The sequence below is a fragment of the Eptatretus burgeri genome, chromosome 17 (genome assembly GCF_056783735.1).
Source record: "Eptatretus burgeri isolate ZD-2024b chromosome 17, Ebu_testis_v1, whole genome shotgun sequence".
Lineage (NCBI taxonomy): Eukaryota > Metazoa > Chordata > Myxini > Myxiniformes > Myxinidae > Eptatretus > Eptatretus burgeri.
The window spans coordinates 51,537,068-51,557,778 of NC_140977.1; the positions used below are offsets into that span (position 1 = coordinate 51,537,068).

Genomic DNA, 20,711 nt, shown 5'->3' on the forward strand with positions numbered 1-20,711 from the left:
TTATGGGCAGCAAAGTGGAAGTCTTTTCATTGGATGATGAGAAGCTTTCCTTCAAGTGACAACAACATGATGGCTCCAGCTTACTGTCAAAATCTATTTACCAAAACAGTTCTCTGGATAATCTTAGGACTCGTTGTGAAGTACATTTAATTTTACAAATGACTCGATCTTACACATTTTTTATTTTTCTACACAATGTTGAGACTCATATGAGAGCAAAGATGGAACACTTCTGGTGTGTCTGTGTGTGTGTGTGTGTGTGTGTAATGTATAGCCATAAGTGATTACAACAGCAGTTTTTCTGCTGTGCAAAGGGGAGGGAGCGGACTCGTCCACGTCAAAACAATCCAGTTTCATTAATAACAATAAAAACTGCAAACGCAAATCCAAGTGCTTCTTTAAAGACGAGTGCCGTTCCACTTGGCCCTGATCAGAAAGCAAGTGCAATACATCAAACACAGGCACGGGCTCAAAAAATAAAATTGCGTTTGCAGCACATTTTGTGATAAAAGTGACACTTCGGACAACAGAACAAAACCGATCCTCCATTCCGCAGAGAGCAAACAGCCTTTGAGGAGGAAACTATTCACAATTAATGAACCACCATGCTGCGATGAACGATATCCTGCTTGCACACACACAATTTAAGTCATCACCAACAGTGACTAATTACACCACAACGAGTGGACCATGCTGTCAATGCGACGACGAAATGGCAAACAATTATAATGTGTATATCTGTGCAAAAACCTCATCACTTATGTATCTCAATATGGCTGCTGAGCAACCAAACGCACCGTTCCCAAGATGGCAACCATTGCTGCCGGATACGACTGTTATACACGGCAAATGTTACTCATGCAATGACGGCAAGTGTGGTCCGGATGTGTTGAAACAACTACCTCAATGCAAACGAAGAATCCATTACAGGTGATACTTTGACTAAATGAGCAAAAACTGCGTTAAAGATTCATCAACAGCTGGCTGCTTATTGGACAAACTTTATACCCTGCGGACAAAGTGTCAAACATGTTTCGAACCAGCAAATCCCACCCTATTGTGTCCCTAATGTCACCTCTTGATATTCAAAATTCCACAAAAATGTTAATTGGACTCCAAAACGTGCTTTCCATACCAATAGATTGTTCAAAGTTCGCAGCCGGTGATTAATGAGGCATGCACTGCCCAGGATCCAACCCAAACCCATGCGCAAGATCAGCGTGGAAGTTTATAGTCGGGTGTTGATTCGAACCCAGGTGAGGCAGCTCTCAACCCCACCAATAATTTCTCCCATTTACTGGAAGGGGAAAATAATTTAAAACGCGCAATTTTAACTGTTATTTTGACGGAACAGTGTGGTTAAAAGGCGTTGAAAGCATAAAGAGACGTACAAGAGAGCAAGAAGTGAACACAAATAAAAGCTCAATGATGACAACTTTACAGAAGTCAATGTGGGAAATAAAGCAAGCATTTAGAAAAAGCTGGTCGTTCAAGAAGAATGACCATCAATAAACTATTTCCCCAAGTGAAAGATTATAAGGAAAGCATATGATCCCTCATAAAGTACAATGTGATGGCTTCATCAATCAGACAGCTGAGAAAATGACCGTTTGAAGGACAGCACCCCAACAGGGTTTAAACGTTTCTGTTTCAACTCTAGGATTTGGTCACTCTGCCTCCCAAAAGTGCAGTCAGACAAATCATTTGCTTCGTGCAGCAAATGGATTTGCACCACCCTCAAAATTGAGCTCCCAAAGCAGTACCGAGTCACACGTCATGGTCTCTCGACGAAACGCTGTACTCACAAAAGGACCGATGCTTTTGTGCGAACGATTCGAAACAGAATGATCTCCATGGGCAATTGACATTCGAGTCTCGAGGCGATATCAAAAAGTGCCGTCTGGAATGTTCCCATCCTGGTGCCGACAAAAAAGGAATAATATCCCATTCCAGAGGCTGGCATCATCAGCGTGCAGTCAAAAGGCCCGGGTTGCTTTGGAGCAATCTGTTAATTTAATAGTTCACAGAAAACAGCAGTAAAGATGTTTAAGCTTGGAAGGAATGGCAAACAGGCATGACACCTCCATCAACACTTTGTAATCACAACTCAAATTTGCCATCCACAAAAGCTTGACGATGAGGAAAGACCGATGTGGAAGTGGCTCTTCTGACGAGTCTGAAGAACTGAATTTCCTCTGCCTGTCACGTTGAATTGCATCTATAATGTGAACAGGGATGCAAAACGGAGAGAAGGAGAATCAAAATGATAGGATAAGGTTAAAAATTAACAGACAGTCATTTATTTTCACCAGAAAACAAAGATAAGGTTCTGGCTTTTGTTTTTGCAAGTTTTTTTTCAGCCACTTTTTATGTTTCTTCCAGAAAGGCCAAAGGAACTTCTTCTTCTTCTTCTTCTTTAAGAGCCATATAATTATTCCCACATTAATGTGGGGTTGGTCAGGGCAAGTTTAAGCCAAGTGTTTCACCAACTGGCCAGGTCTGACATTCGACTAAGGTTAGGGCATGAGTTTGTAATTTGTTTAGAGTGCCAGCGATAGCTCGCCTACTCTTCAGGAAGGATCATCAACATCCCGCAACTAATGCCAGCAGACGGGACATCCAGCTTTTTAAAAGTCCATCCCAGGGATAGCACATGCATTGATGAATAACCCTGCTTGTGAAACACTGGGATGAATGTTTACAGCTGGGTATGGATCTAGACAGCTTAGAAGAAAGTGTGCGTACCTCTAGGCCACCCTGCCAGAGAGACCAAAGAAACTGCCGACGACATTTTACTTCACTGGCATGAAATTGAAACCATCAAAGGTAGTGTGTGCCTGCACACAAAGTTTTGATGAAGCTCACCGGTGGTCAGAAATTCTGGCTTTGACAAGTCATGTCTCCAACTACGAACTTGATAACAAAACATCATGTGGCCTTCTCCCAGGATGGTGTGCCTCAATATTACAATGCTTTGCCCATTGTTCCTCATTGCTATCCTTTCCTCCAAGTCTTTGGCCCTTCAAGCATTAATCTGAAACCAGTGTGCTGATGCTCGTCAGCTTTAAGTAAATGGGAAACGTTTTCACAACATTTGGAGTGTTGTGATAAAAGTTGCATTGTTGTAAATATGTAGTTGTGCGCAGCACACCATCGTCCAATAAGTCTTCATGCCGTACATGTGGGAGCATCAGGGTGTCTATGACAGGTTGAGAGAATTTATTCACTCAGTATTAACCAAGGTCAGGTCGGTCATTCGTTCCAAGGGAGGTGCTGAAACAGACTCAGCTGCCATTTCAAAAACCCTAATACTGGAATTTAGACAAGCAAGGAATCCCAAAAAACAGGATTCCCAGTGCAGCATAAAGTCTGAGGAGTATTCAGGAAAATTTCAGCAGAGTCCTGAGCAGATCAATCCTTCAAAATATTGAATGTAAATCGATTCAGATTGCATCAAAGCTTGGTTCAACTCATCGGAGGAAAGGAGTAAGCGTTAACAGCAACGGCATGTAGGCGAGTTCAGATATTACCACACTCTGCCTCTTGCCAGGGCAGATTTCACTCCCCAAATGGTGACCTAATTTCTCCACGCAGCAGTAGCACGAAGCCTTTTCCACACACACACACACACACACACACACACACACACACACACACACACACACATACACACACACACACACACACACACACACACACACACACACACATATCTCTGTTCCATCTCCTGAAACCCACCTACATCTGGAGATAGCAGCCATTAACAGCAGCTTGCACACTCACGCGCACGCACGAAAACAAAGAGCAAGCAATAATAATAAAATATACCATCAGAGATGGGGAAACCCCCGCAATTGAATGAAAAAGGTCATACATATTCCAGATAATGAGGGAGGTGAATTGGAAACAAGACACCATTTGGTCATCATCTCGAAAAAGTTCCCCAGGGGTGAGGAACGTAGTAACCAAAAATAATTGAAATCAGATAAGCGGTTTTCCATTTATTACAAAAAACATTTTTTTCAAGATGGCCACCCCAGTCGGCCATCTTGGATCCGGCCACACCCAAAATCAATAGGGTTCTTCCTTTTCAGGTGGTTCATGTGTGACCCAAATTTCAAATCGATATGGCGAACAGTTTATGAGTTATCGCACTAAGAGCTATAAATATTGACGCCGCCCCAGTCGGCCATCTCGGATCCGGCCATGCCCAAAATAAATAGGGTTCTTCCTTTTCAGGTGGTACATGTGTGAGCCAAATTTCAAATCGATATGGCGAAAACATTTTTTCAAGATGGCCGCCGCAGTCGGCCATCTTGGATCTGGCCATGCCCAAAATCAATGGGGTTCTTCCTTTTCAGGTGGTTCGTGTGTGACCCAAATTTCAAATCGATATGACGAACAGTTTACAAGTTATCGCACTCACAGCTATAAATGTTGACGCCTGGACGGACGGACGGATGGACGGACAGCCGGACGCCCTGGGTGACAACAATATCCCCCTTTCGCCACGCGGCGGGGGATAAAAACAAGAATCCAGTAGAAGCAAGTTCAATGTCAAAGTGCACTTATACCAGACTCTGTGGGGTGTAATAATTAGTTTGTCCGCTCTACGTCCCTGAGGTCGGAAGTTCGAACCCTGGCTGAGTCATACCAAACACTTTGCAATTGGTACATGCCACTTCCTTACTTGACATTCTACAATTAAATAGAATAAAAAAGATAGAGCATTGGGGAGGGGGGAGAGAGGGGGAGTGGGAACATGGGTTGGCAAGCATTGTACAAGCTTGATGGGCCTATTGGCCTCCTCCTGCATTCAAGTTCCTTGTAAGGAAACTCAAATGAGTGGGACAAGGACAAGAGAGATGGGAAGTTTAATTCCAAAGTTGAATTCTGATCGAGGCTTGAGTGTTCCATCTAAATATAGATGGCAGGCTACGTTTATGCAATACGGAGCAGGTGGGATGGTAGTGGGATCAAAGTAGTGATCGTTCACGATGGCAATATGGCCAGGTCAAATATTATACCATTGCAAATCTGGTGAAAAATTCAGAGGCATTAAATGGATGACCTATGTTAACTCAAGTATCATTAAAATTCCACCACAGCACAACAAACAGCAGGTATGCACACCTCAGCTATGGGAGCAGATTATATTTTGAGGTCAGATGAACCAATGAGTCTATCACACTAAAATACGCCATTTGGTGTTTGTCTGTCTGACCGTGATACATTCAGTTGTTACTTATCCAATCTCAACCAAACCTGCCGGAGGGTTAAAGGTTACGCGACGGAGGTGGTAGCGACTCCATTCCCCTCCCTCCAAAAGGAGGGTTTCCACCTTGGGTGAAATCCGAATTCAGGTGTATAAATAGCTTATCGTAGCGTCTTTACAACGTTGCTTCTAATAACAAAAGTCATAACACTGATGATTATATACTGGACAAAAACAAACAAAAAAAAAAAACTTTGTCTGCTACTGCGGTAAATGTAGGTGTCCTTTATTAATTCGAACATACCGATTCCAAATCTGAAGTCAGAAACGACTCAGCACATCAGGATTTTTAGTTACAGAAAAATTGCATTTTTCAGGCATTGTTCATTTTTTTTTTTAAACATCATGTAATGTACAATAACAACCATAAAGTGAAGCACACTGAACAACACGAACACATTGTATAAACTATAAATGATACATTAACCGTTCAGAAATGCTTTAAGCACTTGCTTTCACACTAGTGACAAGCAGTGGCTTGTCTGAAGAAACCAGCAGTAGTCCGCCACCAAGTTGGGCATGAAACTCCCCTGATAGCAAGTCTCTATTGTGCCGATATCTTGGTGGAACCTCTCACCATGGTTATTGCTCACAGCACCAAGGTTAGCTGTGAAGAAGTCCAAGTGTGTTGTTGAGGTTGTATTTTCTTCATACGGCAACTCATTTCTTTAACCCTCAACGGCACGCATACCAAAACTCACACATTGGCACACCTGGGGTCAATTTGACCCCATTCAAAACGGTCATTGATTTGGTCGATACACAAGCCAAATGTTGCAACATTTGTCAAATATATCACACCTAGTTAGTACAAAACAGTGTAAAACATTGAGAAGTTGATGATACATATGAAATGTAATCAATATCTAGTGATATCCGAAACAAAAACAATCGGAAATTAATGTGCGAATGGCTACACATTTTACTAATGAACTTTTTTACACAGAAAGCAGCAACAGCATAACATACAAAACTAAAATATGGCAGTTTCCATAATAATGAAAGAAATACGAGTCATTTTTCATTGTGGTGTCTAGATTTATGAGGTTCATTGTTCTAGTTATGCTTCGCAATTTGTACAAGTAGTAACAGTGGTTGAATGAGTACCACAAACATATTTGTTGCAATTTGAGCAGACAGTTGAGGTCTTATTGTCCTGTGGCCTTCTGCATAATTGGCATCGTTTCCTGGCAGGATTTCTAGCCTGGCGTGGTTTCTGGATTGCTGCAGCAACCTTTCCAAGTTGATGTAATGCGGTTACTACAGCCGGCTGGAGAACATGAACATTCTGAGTGTGCAAGTCAATCCAGTCGTTGGTGAGGCCGTATGCCAACTGCTTGAGGTATTTACGACGTTGACCCTTTCTGTCATTTGCAGCCCATTCAGGATTTAGAGACATCCATATGACAAATCCAGCAACTCCAGCCACATCCAACAGGTTGTAAAACAAGACCATAGGCCATCGGTTTGATTTGCGCTTGCAGGACAGTAATGTAGCCAGGTGATCCATGTTATCCACACCGCTCTTTTTGGCATTATAGTGAAGGATGATGGAAGGCTTCTGTTTTTCCCCTTCCGTAGTTTCATTGTGATGCATGGTGGATAATGCCAGAACAGCCTTACCTTTAGCAGAAACATATGATGTGATTGTCAGATTACCAGCAAATCCAAACAAAGACGAACGCTCGGGTCTATTATTTGCAGGCTGCATTTCAGGTGGTATTTCAGCTTTGTTACGGCGCAGAGTTCCAACAATTGTGGTATGTTGTTGAAGCAAATTTTCTGCCAGAGGAATGGACGTAAACAAGTTATCACATACAACATTTCTGCCACTGCGAAGCCAAGGGCCAGTAGTATTCAACACCACAGTTGAACCGAGACCAACTTGTCTGGCCTCACCTGGTTGTTGACCAAGATATACCTCGCCCTTTAGTGGATAAGAGGTTTCTGCGTCACAGTTCCACCATATTTTTATACCATATTTTGCAGGCTTGCTTGGTATGTATTGCCTAAAAGGACATCTACCTCTAAATGGGACGAGTTGCTCATCAACCCTCATATCTGGTCCAGGAATGTAACATAACTTCAGACGATCCTGGAATAATTCCCATATATCACGGAATGCGGCCAACTTATCTGTTGCTCTCCTTACAGCTCTGGTGTTTTTATTATCAAATCGCAGAAATCTCAACAGACTTTTGAAGCGATTTAGAGACATTGTTGCAGCAAAAATGGGTCTTCCACTCTCAGGAGACCATAATTCACGTATCGGTTCCATATGTGCTCGGTGTAGACCAGCAACGAGTAACAACCCTATGAAGGCCTTCAATTCAGGGATTGAAAGAGGCGTCCACTGTTTCACGTTATTGGGATTTGCAGCATTCCATTCAGCATAAACTCGAGTTGCTTCCCTATTAGTTTCTCTCATGATGATATCCAAAATAGTTGGTGTTATGAAAAGATCATATGATGCCTTCATTTCCTGGACGGTACCTGCTCTTGTAACACCAGGTGGGTTGCGAATAATGTCTTGCCATTCTCGTCTATGTGGTGCAGGTGGATTGACATCCCATACCTGAAAATACCATAATTATCACATTCAATATGACACAAGATTTCGACGTACAAAATGTCAATCAAACTTTTGCAAACCAATTAACACAATTAGGCTCAGATGCCAATTAGCTAGACAACACAGTACACTAACCTTGCCATTTTTTCCTGTCAAATGGTTATCAGTAGGGGCAGCTGGTTGAACAATACGACCCTCAGCACGACCAGGAGCACGACCTCTGCCCACAGCTCAACCCCTGGCACAACCGCGACCACGTGGCCTTTCTGCTATGGCCTGGCCTTGCTGAGAATTCTCATTATCAGACTGATTGTAAGAATGTCCAGAATCAGCAGATATTTCATCTGGCTGTTCATCAACGTCAGAAACCTGATCTTCATCTGATGTATCACGGACTGCAGCCTGATCTGGGATGTAGGAATCATCATCGCTTGGATCAGATAAAGACTCACTGTCACTTTCATCTTCTAATATTTGTCTAAGAACATCAGCAACAGAATACCATGCTCTCCGTTGGTTGGCCATGGTTTGAAGGAAAATGCTAATACACTAGCGTTATGAACTGCAGTTTCGATTTCTGGAATATCCCATTTCCAGGAAAGAGCAATTCTCGGAACTGTTCCAATCCCCTTTTTGTCATAGAATGATACAGATTATAACAGTATGAAAACAATTGGGAAACACTTTATTGTTATTCAAGAAATAATAACAATCCCAGAAAAGAAAATGGGATAAAGTGTTCATAGTTATGAATGTAAATGTTTTTTGGGAGTTCTCCCAGCGTGGGTCCTATAGACCCCACTATTTTCTCCTGCAAATATCTCCCATATGTGTTACCCTATATTCGCTAAATTTTACAGCGATAACATACATATATGGGGTGAGGATAAACAGAGACCATGGGCTGATATCGGGCTAATATTTCTTTTTTTTACACAAAAAACCTACATGTTGGGTCAAATTGACCCCAGGTATGCTGTCGAGTATCGTATATTGAACCAACTCAGCAAAGTGGGCCGCTCTGTGGTTCCCCAAGGTATTGTAGTCTACCAGTTTGAAAGCCTCCCGTACAGCTCACTCCAGTGGGTTTGGCTTTGACTGGAAGACTGCGTCGAACAATAAATCCCAAATTTGTGGTCCAATAAATAGTTCAGTCTTCAATTTGGCATCAGTTAAAATTTGCTCCAAATTTTTCTTTCAGGTCAAGAAATCCCACACTTTCAGTACTCATTGTCTTTCCAAAGTTCTTCATGAAGCCCAATTCTATGTACAGTGGCAGAAGAAATATTCTTTGCAGATGTACTAGTGGCACATGTTTCACATTGAATTTTGATGGAGTAAGGTCTGTTCTTGTGATTTGCATCGTCTTAGCTATTCCAATTCCACAAGAATAAGAAGCACGTGTTTGGGATACCAAAATTGCAGACCAAGCAATAGCCATATCAGTTTTAAGTCACTGCATATTGTTAGCTTCAGTAGAACTTCCATGGACTCCTAAGTCTCTTTCATTCCGACAGCATGTACCACGGGCACGGATGGCTTTTCGTTGCCATTGTGGAGAAGCACCGCCTTCAGGCTGTGCTTGCTGGAGTCCATGAATAATTGCCATTCATCAGAATGGTATTCATAGCTATCCTAGTTCCTTCATGAGGCCATTCAGGCACACACTATTCTTCATCTGGTGGAACACTGCCAAGCTCGCATCGAGCTCACAAAAATTAGAGATTTTTGTGGCTTCTAACAAGTTCCAATCTTGCAAGCTAAAACCCAACAAGTCTGCCTTTTGCTTAGACGGCTCAAGGTCTCTGACAAAGTCATTTAACTCTTCCAGACTGATCAAGTGATGTCGTTTCACTGACTCCAACTCTGCTGGTTCATAAAACCCAGTGTCATCAGTATTATGAATAAGAATGAAGTTATAAGTAATATATTATTTCTTACAACTCTGTGGAAGTTATAAAAACACAGTATCGACATTGGGAAAATGATTGATTCAATGAATGGTGCAAGAATCGTACACGAAGATATGGATTTTTAAGTGGTCAAAAACCGCTTGAATATACCGTATGTCCTTCCTTCCATCTGTCAAAAATGAAGAAGAACCTTTCTAACCTTCCATGTTTCTTCGTTTCTTATTTCGTTTTTCTTGTGTTATTGTTTAGTTTGGGGTTTATTGTTTAGCCTGTTTGGAAAGTAACCATCAGTCCCCTACAGGACTACTTTTTAAGCAAGCGATGAAGCAACTTCATTGCAACGCTTCCTTCAGACACGGGTTCAATTTTTTTCAGGATGTTTGACAAAATAACAAATAATAATAAAATATAATTTTAAAAAGGAGGTGGGTTCAAAAAAGGAAGCGGGCTGGGACGATCAACTGGTATTTTTTTTAATATTATTATTTGGCCTAACTAAAAAGCCTTACGTGTTGGGTTCATTCTGATTTCAACTTCTAAATCAACACTCAAATTCATCCAAGACATACTTTTATCTCAGTAGAAAATTTATTGGTGTCCAGTGTAATAGCATAATATTAATGTTATCTCTCTATAATTCCAGCAATCTCTGTGTGTGTCTGTCTGTCTGTGACTGCTGTTTCTCGACAACCACCAGTCCGATCCAATTGAAACTTGCCAGGAATATTGCTGGGGACCCGCGGATGTGCCTTTTCAAGGTTTGATATTAATCGGACTAGCAGTTCCCAAGTTACGGCCATTTATATGTCAACCAATGACAAGACACGGTGCAATGACATCACGAATGATGTAACAATGTTGTTTTTTTTGCACGATTGATGTCACAATTCTTCTTCGTTTAGTATGACGTCACAATCGACGCTGGGGACCTGAGTATGTGCCTTTTCAAGGTTTGATATCGTTCTTCATCCGTTTCAGCTGTTTTCCAAGTGTTTCCCAAGGTTTGAATTAATTGTTGTGCTTGGTAGACATTTGTGAATACATTTACAGAGAGAGGGGTGAGAGAGGAGGGGGGGAGATAGAGGAGGAGGGCGAGAGAGGGGGGCGAGAGAGGGGGCGAGAGAGGGGGCGAGAGAGGGGGCGAGAGAGGGGGCGAGAGAGGGGGCGAGAGAGGGGGCGAGAGAGGGGGGCGAGAGAGGGGGTCACAATTAAAGAGGGGGAGAGAGGAGAGCGAGAGAGGAGGGCGAGACTAGGGGGAGAGAGGGGGTGAAGAGAGAGAGGGGGGAGAGAGAGAAGGGGGGAGAGAGAGGGGGAAGAGAGGGGGGAGAGAGGGGGAGAGAGGGGGAGAGGGGGGGAGAGAGGGGGGCGTCACAATTCTTCTTCTTCGTTTGATATGATGTCACAATTGACGCTGGGGACCTGAGTATGTTTCCCAGGTGTTTCCCCAAGTTATGGCCATTTATGATACAGTTGGTCCGATCTAATTGAAACAATGCCCCAATCCAGTCGTCGTTTACGAGAGCGAAGGAACGAAGCTGCACATACTGGCACGCACCTACGGGCCTGCACTAGTATTACAAAACGATATTAATACTAATAATATCCCCTCTCCCCAAAGGGTTTTTCATCCTTGGCCAAATGCTGTGTTAACATGTATAAATAGCTTATCGTGGGGCACCCCGAAGTAAAAAAAAAATGGAATAAACCATAAACACGTATGATTACCTTAATTTCCTTTTTAAACAGTCACTACTGTTGTCAATATCATAATAATAATGATGATGATGATAACATGACGTCTCCCCCCACCAACCCTTTTTTCTGCAAGGAGCAGGTGTACCAGCAATCTAAAAGTGACTGGAACAAACTTGAAATATGCAGCAAAACTCGTTTTTTCTTCCAGAAATCATGTCTTCAAGGTATAGAGGCATGAGGATCCATAAAAGTCCAAGGTTAAAATTTCCCTCCATTTTGTTTTTTAAAGTCCATACATATCCTCTGGAATGGAGAGGAAAAATAACTTTTCGGACAAACACATTAATCTGTTGAACTTTGTATTTGAGTGCACATGCTCAACATGAACATTTGTCCACACGGTGGAAATATAGTTTTCTTTCAATCAGCGTTTGATAAACGTTTGCAATCTGCTTTTGAACATCAACCAAATACCAAAATGTAGGAAAATAGGAAGAACAACTTCTACTTCCTAATTCACACATTATGCCAAAAAAATGTTTGTTTGTTTGTTAATTTTTTTCAACCAGGTATCTGAATTTATACGACGGAGAACCAGCACTGAGAAAGAGCCATGGAGGCAGCAGGAGAGAAACTATTTGTAAACATCGTAAAGTATATAAATGACAGTCACCATTGAGAAGGGGTACGTGACGCCTCATGCTGAGACAAAGGTATGCTGACCAAAAAAAGGTTCAGAACTACTGCCCTAAGTCAACAACAAAAAGGTCGTTGCAGTCCACACAATGTTGATGAATGGCAGAAGATCAACATTTAAACACATGGCTAGGAAATTGGGTTCCGACAGGAAATAACTTTAGGTTCTGGGTTCCAGAAAAATGAGACGTTGGTCTCTGAGACAGCCGAGACAGGAAAGACTGAAGGTACTTGGACAGTGCACTCCACGCTAACACCGTAATATCGGACATGAACCTGTTTCAGCAATATGGTACCCAGAATGTTTGCTGCTGATCAGAAGAGAGCTCAACTTGATACTTCCAAGGAACTTATTGAGCAGTTTCAAACAAACCCAGAAAACTTGATTGAGATTGTCACTCAGGATATAGCTATAAAATAGCAGAACAATCTGTGGAAGCACGTGTTTTCAAACTCCCAAAATGTTAAAGAAGGTATCAGATGGAAAGGTCATGGCTACAATTTTGTTGGATAGGGTTAAACCAAGGGGTGATCATATCCGATTACCTCCCAAAGGGATAGAATGGGGAGCACTATGCTGATGAACTGTGGCAGCTGTGAGAAGTTATCAAGAACAAGTGCCGTGGAAAGTCGAGTCAACGAGTGCTGTCTCTCCATAACAATGTAGCACCCCACATAGCACATGTTGCAGCAACTACAGAAGTCTTAAAATGATTCCCAATCCGGCTTATACACCAGATTTGACTCCCTCAGACTTGACCTTTTTTCACCAAAGTCGAAAGAAGAGCTTTGTGGAGAAGAAGAAGATGATGATGTAATCACAGCAGTAGACACAACTTTCTCAGCAAGGTATGGCAGGACTTTTACAATATGAGCATAGCCAACCTCCCTCATACAAATGCATTGAATAATAACGTTCAGTGAGTGTTATTGAAACGTTCAAAAGGGACTATGATGAAATAAACGAATAAACAATTGAAAACAAATAAGAGTCTCAACCTTGCAAAGTTTATGAATCAGAAAACCCAACTTCATGAGTAGGATTCAACCGACTCAACAACTCAACCATGGCTCACCATTGACACAATGGTAGCACTCAAGCAGCAGAAACACTAAAGTGCTCACTGGTAGACCAAATTATTTTCCTTCAGCCAATCAGCAATCGACTAACAAAACAGAGGCCATACATTTGAATAGAAATGTATCACGATACCTTTTGCCTTCAACTTGCAAATTGTGGTGATGATAAATGGCACTTCAGAAAGCAGAAGCTGCTTTCAGAACAGCAGTGAAGAGTTCGACACTGCACTGGCGACGACTCGTATCAATGGCACATACAATGCATCTGCGGCCTACCTGTCATTGGTGAGACTTTCCAGCAAAAAAGAGGCATCACCTGCATCATGATATTCAGGGTTTCCCAAAGAGTACGATAGGTTATTTATACAAACCAGAAACAGGATATGTCTCAAGACACTACCTTGACGGAGACCAGCCTCAGAGGATAGGATAGGTGAAACACAACCCAAAGCTGTATGCTTTGCTTTGAGAGAGTGAAGAAAATCTACCAACCAAAGAGAATGAGTGTGACTAGGGAGGCAGCCAAAGCAGATAGCATGATGGCAAAAAGTTTCAGGGAAGAACTGAAATATATCAGAAGAAGGAGGCTACATGGCCAAGAAAGTTTTCAACATAGATGAGACTGACATGCTTTGGAAAAGGATGCCGTCACGTGCATACATTTCAAAGGAGAAGACTGCTTCAGGCTTCAAGGCAGCCAAAGTTCACCCAACTATTCTCCTTGGAGGCAACGCAGAGGGAGACTTCAAACTTGAGCCTTTCTTTGTCTACCACTCAAATAATTCAAGGGTTCTGAAGGGTTACGCAAAAGTGAATTGTCCTGCGGTTTACAGAGTAAACTTTAAAGCATGGATGACGGCAATGCTCTTCCAGGAATCATGTTGCATTTGCCCCCCTTTCTAGCAAGGTGAGGCTCTTCCAGGATTAAAACACATCGTATTTGTCTGCCTTTCTCACAAAATATTGTGCAGATAAACTCGATCGCAAGATCTTGCTCCTCAATGGCAATGCCCATGGTCATCCTATTAACATCAAGACATGGCAAATAATTAGTGTTGTGTTTTTGCCCTCAAACACAACTTAGTTGATCCAATTGATGAACCAGGGCGTTATTGAAACGTTCAATGCATATTATTTATGTCACATCATGGGACAGCTCATGTCGGAGACTGAAAGAGAGGACAAACCTACCACTTGTAAATTTTGGAAGGCTTACATGAAGAAGGGGGTCGATAACATGAGCACATCTTGGAATGAAGCAACCCAGACAACTATGAATGGCGGACGGTGGAAATCGTAGCCTGAGTGTGCATGAACTTAGTGGGTTTCAGAACAAGCTACATATTCCTAAACAGATTGTAGGCTTAATGAGGGATGCCGGGTTTGATGAAGTGAATCACAATGACGTGGAGGAGTTGCTGGATTCTCACAAGAAGGATTTGACGAATGATGACCTGATGCATGTTGAGAAACAAAGGGCAATGGATTTGCAATTGTATCAACAACAAAGAAGAAGAAACTGACGATAAATCGCCATAACTGCCAAAACAACTCACAATAAAAAGGCCATCAGAGGTGTTCAACTTGGTTGACCAAGCAATGGCCATCCTCAAATACAACCCCATATATGGAACACAGTCTTAATTGTAACCACATGATGGCAGGTGCCTTGCGTTGTCATGAGGAGCTGAATCAAATGAAGAAGAAAGCTGTCCAGAGTTCCCTTGATTTATTCAAGTATCATTGGTGAGATTGGTGAGACTTTGAACCATGGCTCAGTTCAGGTATAGGAGCATGCGCCGGAGCAGCGCGTCACTGCGTCCACTTTCCGCCAGTACTCCAGGAATCCGCCAGTACTACCAAAGGAATTAAGTCTCGGTCTCAGATCCCTGGTCAAAGTCCAAGTCACACATCCGTAGAGCAAGACTGGAAGCACAAAGGACCTGAAGACTCGGACTTTTGTCCTCCTGCACAGGTACCGACAGCGGCACACCCCATGATCCAGTGAATCCATGACTCCCCAGGCCCGACCCAGATGTCAATCGACATCTGGCTCACAGCGAGCAGACACATGAATATCAAGACAGAGCCAACAGTTCAGACATCAGATCGATCAGTTTTGGCAGCACCCCACGAAGACCAAGAATCCTCCAGAGGGCATCCTGATTCACTGAATTGAACGCTTTGCAGTGATCAACATAGGCTGCAAGCAGCCCCTGCCGAAACTCGCATCTGCATTCGGCGAGCACCCGAAGAGCAAGGATATGGTCAATCATTAGCCTCTTTGGTGTAAAGCCTGACTGCTTTGGACACTGGTGCTCAAGCAGATGGTGGCAAACCTGATCAAGAATTATCCGAGCAAAGACCTTGCCCAGCACTGAGAGCAGCATCACCCCTCGGTAGTTGTTGCAGTCTTGGCGATCACCCTTCCCTCTCCAGAGGGACAACAAGGCCTCTCTTCCAGTCAGTTGGGATGATGCCTGTTTTCCAGGCAGAGCGCAAAACTGCATGCAACGACAGGAGTGCAGCACTTCCACCAGCCTTGAAAAGTTCAGCATGGATGCCACAGATCCCAGGAGCTTTACCTCATTTCATCCTGTTCACTGCAGTCTGTGTTTCCACAAACGAAGGTGGATCACAGTTGATTGGAGGGTCAGCAAAAGGGATAGTAACACCACCAACATCCAACTCAGCAGCTGGTGTATCAGCCTGGTACTGTCAACGGTGGTAAACTTCCGGAATTAATTATTTTCTACGACCTGTAAAATCTTTATTTTATTTCAATTTAATTATATACTTGAACACTGTAGAACAAATAGCCTTGCTTCCAAAAATCTCCAGTTGTGCAGTACTTGGATTGTTAAATAAGGTGGTGTTCCAAGATACTGCAACAACAGCGGTAAACTTCCGGTGTTTTTTTTTTAAATATGACCGACCTTTAAAATCATTATTGTATTTCCATTGAATTATATACCTCAACACTGCATGGGGTAAGGTGTTCTTTGGAACGCTCTCGTTCTTGAAATAATTGATTCTCAAATGTTTTACATGTGAAAGATCGCAAATTTTGTTTCCAAATTTCCAGTGATAGCACTGAATCTCTTGTGACGATCAACACTACCTCCATCAAATTCAACTCTGTCCAACTCATTTTCTGCATATTGAACAAAGATTGCCCACTTTTCCTTTCTTCTTCAGCACTCACCTTAACATTTGTTTTATTAATGGTAATGCATAAATTTTCCTTCCACTTTCAACATTCAATACCAAGTTAACTAGAGTGAGAATTGCTTTGCAATACATAACCCCTACCAATGTGATATTTTATAAGTCCAAAAAGGGCAAAACTCTGTGAAAAATTGAGGAAATGCCCTGAAACTCAAACTTGTTCTGAAACTTATGAATAATAAAACCATGTTCCAAGTTTCAGTTAAATATGTCAAAGGTATCAGAAAAAGGTCTGTAAAACCACAGGTCAGATAAACAGAGGACAGACAAACTGAGAGCAAACCTATACCCTCCTCCAGAGAAACTGGTAGGGGACTAATAAAGGTAGAAAACATTCTCATGGATAAAAAAAACAAATTCAAAGATGAACTTGCTCATTGTCATGACAATTATTTTCACCAAAACATTACTAATTGAAATACAACCAAACACAGCAAATGTGAAAGCAAGGCAGAAAGATATTTTCTTGAAATGAGAACCGACATCTACAGGGTGAGTCTCAAGTCCCAGAACATGGTTTTAGCTGCTTATACAAGATTTGTTTATACCATCTATTTAGTTTTCTTTTGTTTCAGATAATACAAGTAATACATTAAACCAAGATGGCAGACACCAACCAGCCCATTCACAGTGGAAGAGAAGCTGGAAACAGTGGTGTGGTACGAGAGGAGAAATACAAACAATGGTATGAACAAATCCTGTATAAGCAGATAAAACAGCATCCTGGAACTTATGGCTCACCCTGAAGAAGGGGAAGCGACACCAAACCAGGTATAGACATGTTACACATACCTGCTCCAAAATGCAAACACATAATGTTTTTCCCCTTTTTTTTTTGCTGCGAATTCCCCCCCCCCTCCAAATGTCGAACAATCATTTCTTCTGTTTGAGGTACCAAATAATGCAAAAATCCAAAACTGCCCTGCTGGTGGTATGTGTGTATATATATATGTATATATGTATATATATATATATATATATATATATATATATATATATATATATATATATATATATATATATATATATATATATATATATACATATATATATATATATATATATACGTATATATATATATATATGTATATATATATATATATATAAAAGCAAGAGACAATTGGAATAATTCCAGAATGTGAAAATAAGAGGAAAATGAAACTTAATCGTACCGTCGCAGGCCTCACGCGGCTTTGTGGCGTCTCGCGTTGTGCTGCACCAGAAACTTCAGGAGCTGAAATTCTTCCTTCTCCAGGCCCTGCGGCAACCGGCGAAGGCTGTGTGCATGCAGGTGGCAAATCACTGGCAGTTGGACTTTGGCCTGGTGCGACATGGCCAGTTGGCCAAGGGCTGGAGTGCTGAGGCGTTTCAGCGGCGTGTTGCAAGGGAGAAGAAGCTTGAGCACGCCCCCCACCAGACACCGTCGCACCTTTTTGAGGTTCGGAGTGAATGGGCCTGCATGGTCCTGGTGGCGGGTGGGACTGAGTCGCTAAAGCAGTGCCAATAGGCGGAGACGTGGCAGATGGTTGACTATTCGCTGGCACATCGGTAGTCAAGGTTGTTGACCTAAATGCAAGCAGTAACAATGCAATTAAACTCAAGACTCAACAAATTTACAAAGTGGCTCAAAAAATATTTAAGGTGGAATTTACGAATTGTATTGGTATGGAAATAATAATAACAAATAAAAGCACTCGTTACCCTTTTTCAGGAACGTTTTCTGGTTGCACAGACTTGGACTTGCCATTGCGGCCTCCACTTAACTGCAAAAAACCAAAACATGGCCGAGTAAATACCCAAGAACAAACAACACTATTGTCTACATTGCAACCCCTCAAAGGCCAATTAAAGGCAATAATTTGCTTCATTGCCACTTATCTGCTGTATTCTACTTTTACATTGGGTACCTTAGCAACTACTAGCCATACAACAGCACACATTCATAATATACATTTTCAACAAAATAAATTAATAAATCATGACACAAAATATTTTACTTCACATGAAAAGCAAAGCTGATTTATTGGGGAAGGGCAAGATCGAGTGAGACAAAAATAAAAATGGGGTGGGAGTATGGAAGGACTCACAAGAGGGGAAAGGAGGTTGGAGGAATAGGAGCATATATTCTGGCATCCAAGGGGTAGGGGTGTCAAAGGTCCACCATTTTCCATACATAAGAAAACAGATGGCTCTCCAATGCAAAAGCACATTTCACGAGTTTATAAAGCTGGGGAGCGAGATTAAATGGAAATGCTTTTGGTATTCCAATGGTGTTCATTTAGCAAAGGAGTTTCAAAAATATGGAATCATTTCTTTTCAGCCAATATTTTGTGTGTGAGAGCATAGTACTTTAATGAAACGATCAAATTGTCAATGCTACACCAACCTTTTTCTTTGTTTTTTCAAGAGATCCTGCCCTATAGGCCTTGGCTTTTTGCTGACTCACCTTAGCCTAAACAGATGGTCATCTTTACCTGGGTACACAAACCACAAGATGTGTCTTTAGACTTGCTACAAGTAGCTAGGAGATCTCACAGGTATCCTGAGGCTGATGGATTCACAATTATGATCTTGCATACAAATGCATGAATATCTGTCATCTCAGGTCACCTCTTTTTTGCTGTTCTGACCTTTCAAGATAAACATAAAAAATGAAAAATCCTGCCATTATATGATTGATATGTTTGAGAGTGACAGGATAGCTCAGTTGTTCACATGTTTGCACTCGATCAGAACAGCAGTTTGTAGTGGCTTTGACATTTTGGCAAAGGGGAGAGGAGTGGGGGAGGGAATCTTTAAACCATGAAGGATATATCATGTTAACTTCGACTTTTTTTTAATCGAAGGTGATTGTCATTAATGAAGTGGAGGTTGCTTCGATTCCATAAACACCTGAAAATGCATTTGACAACCTCTTGACGTCTGCAAGGCAAAGTAGACGATTGTTTGCCCCACCTAAAGTAATAGCACACCTGATGACCTCTTGTGAAGTATAATTCTTTAATTGTCATAATTTTCACAAAACATGACAGGAAAAAAGTTTAAATGGTTAAGTTTGGCAAGTAGGTATACACCTACTAAATAACTCGAAATGTTAAAAAAAAAATAAAAAAATAAGGGAGCTGTAAAAACACAGGACTTCACATCTTCAATCGGTATGAAACGCTTAAATGGGTAAAAACACTTCAATAGATTAAATGTCAGTAGGTGAAGTATTAACATATAAAGCAAGAGATAAAACCCTCAAAAAAAAACAAACCACTTCAATGGGCAAAATAATAAATTCATAAATAGTTCAAACAGGTAAAAACACTGCCACACCTTCATCTCAGGTGGGAAGTCCAACTCTAACTTTTTGGCACCTTCTGCATTATTTTTGAAGATCAATCACCCATCCGTGCCATTCATTTGAAGCCACAATGCATATTTCAGACTTTTGGGTGTTTTTGATCACACAAATCACAATGCTTTCACTTTCATTTCATTGTATAAAACTCTCCTGCCGGTTCAGAGCTGGGCATGCGCAGCAAAGTTTCCAATGATGGGAAATGGTGGGTTCATGTAAAAGCAAAATTTGGTCACAAGGCAAAAATTGAAATATGAAAATAAAACCTAATTAGGTTGATGTTTTACTGTCATTTTTCAATGCACAAGTTTTACCAACACAAGTAAAGTTTTGTTTTACAAAATACTAGCGGAGTATGCTTACGCATTGTAAGCAATAACGAACTGTGCTTTCCCATTGTCTTGGGTCGCTGACCTGCATTTATTTATTTATTCCCCATTTATTTATACAGTATTTTCATTTGTGGACACTTTCCGACGGTTGTGATATTTTCCCGGTGTATCGGCTTCGATGTCAGTCGGCATGCGAAATTACCGTGCTTCCCTATTGTCTTGGGTTGCTCACCTGCATTTATATATTTTTTTCATTTTCGGATGCTTTCCAAAAGTTGTTATTTCCCCGGTGTTTTGGATTCGATGTCTGTCAGCACGCAAAATTTCAGCTTTCGACGTCACTCGGAAGGTACTGAACATTAATATTAGCCAGTCAGTGAGTCAGTTAGAAGGAGCTTTAGGGAAAATGCATGAATAGGTGGACATGGAGAAAAAAATTAATTTTACTGCAGAAAATTAACTGGTGCAGTACCATTACAAGACCTGAGAGCTACTGGAAATGACAGATTTGGTATCTGGGGCCTCTCATAATTTTTAATGTGCCCCTCACAAATAAGTGGCACTTAACTGTCAT

At 41.5% G+C, this 20,711-nt stretch overlaps 1 protein-coding gene across 7 annotated transcripts in view; it reads right to left on the reverse strand.

Moving 5' to 3' along the window:
- LOC147010088 (uncharacterized) overlaps nt 1-20,711 on the reverse strand; it is a 144,084-nt gene that overhangs the window by 73,999 nt on the left and 49,374 nt on the right. For 2 of the 7 annotated variants that reach the window (XR_015052796.1, XR_015052795.1), the window contains exons 5-7: nt 18,161-18,222; nt 17,632-18,025; nt 1,806-2,218 (exon numbers count right to left, since the gene is read on the reverse strand). Coding sequence is in view for 5 of the 7 variants with exons in the window: in XM_085861607.1 (XP_085717733.1) it covers nt 6,336-7,850; nt 17,632-18,025; nt 18,161-18,222 (1,971 nt within the window). In the remaining 2 variants the exon portion in view is untranslated. Of the gene's footprint in view, nt 1-1,805; nt 2,219-5,478; nt 7,851-17,631; nt 18,026-18,160; nt 18,223-20,711 lie in introns of those variants that run through there. The other 5 variants (XM_085861611.1, XM_085861610.1, XM_085861607.1 and 2 more) reach the window with 4 other exon arrangements.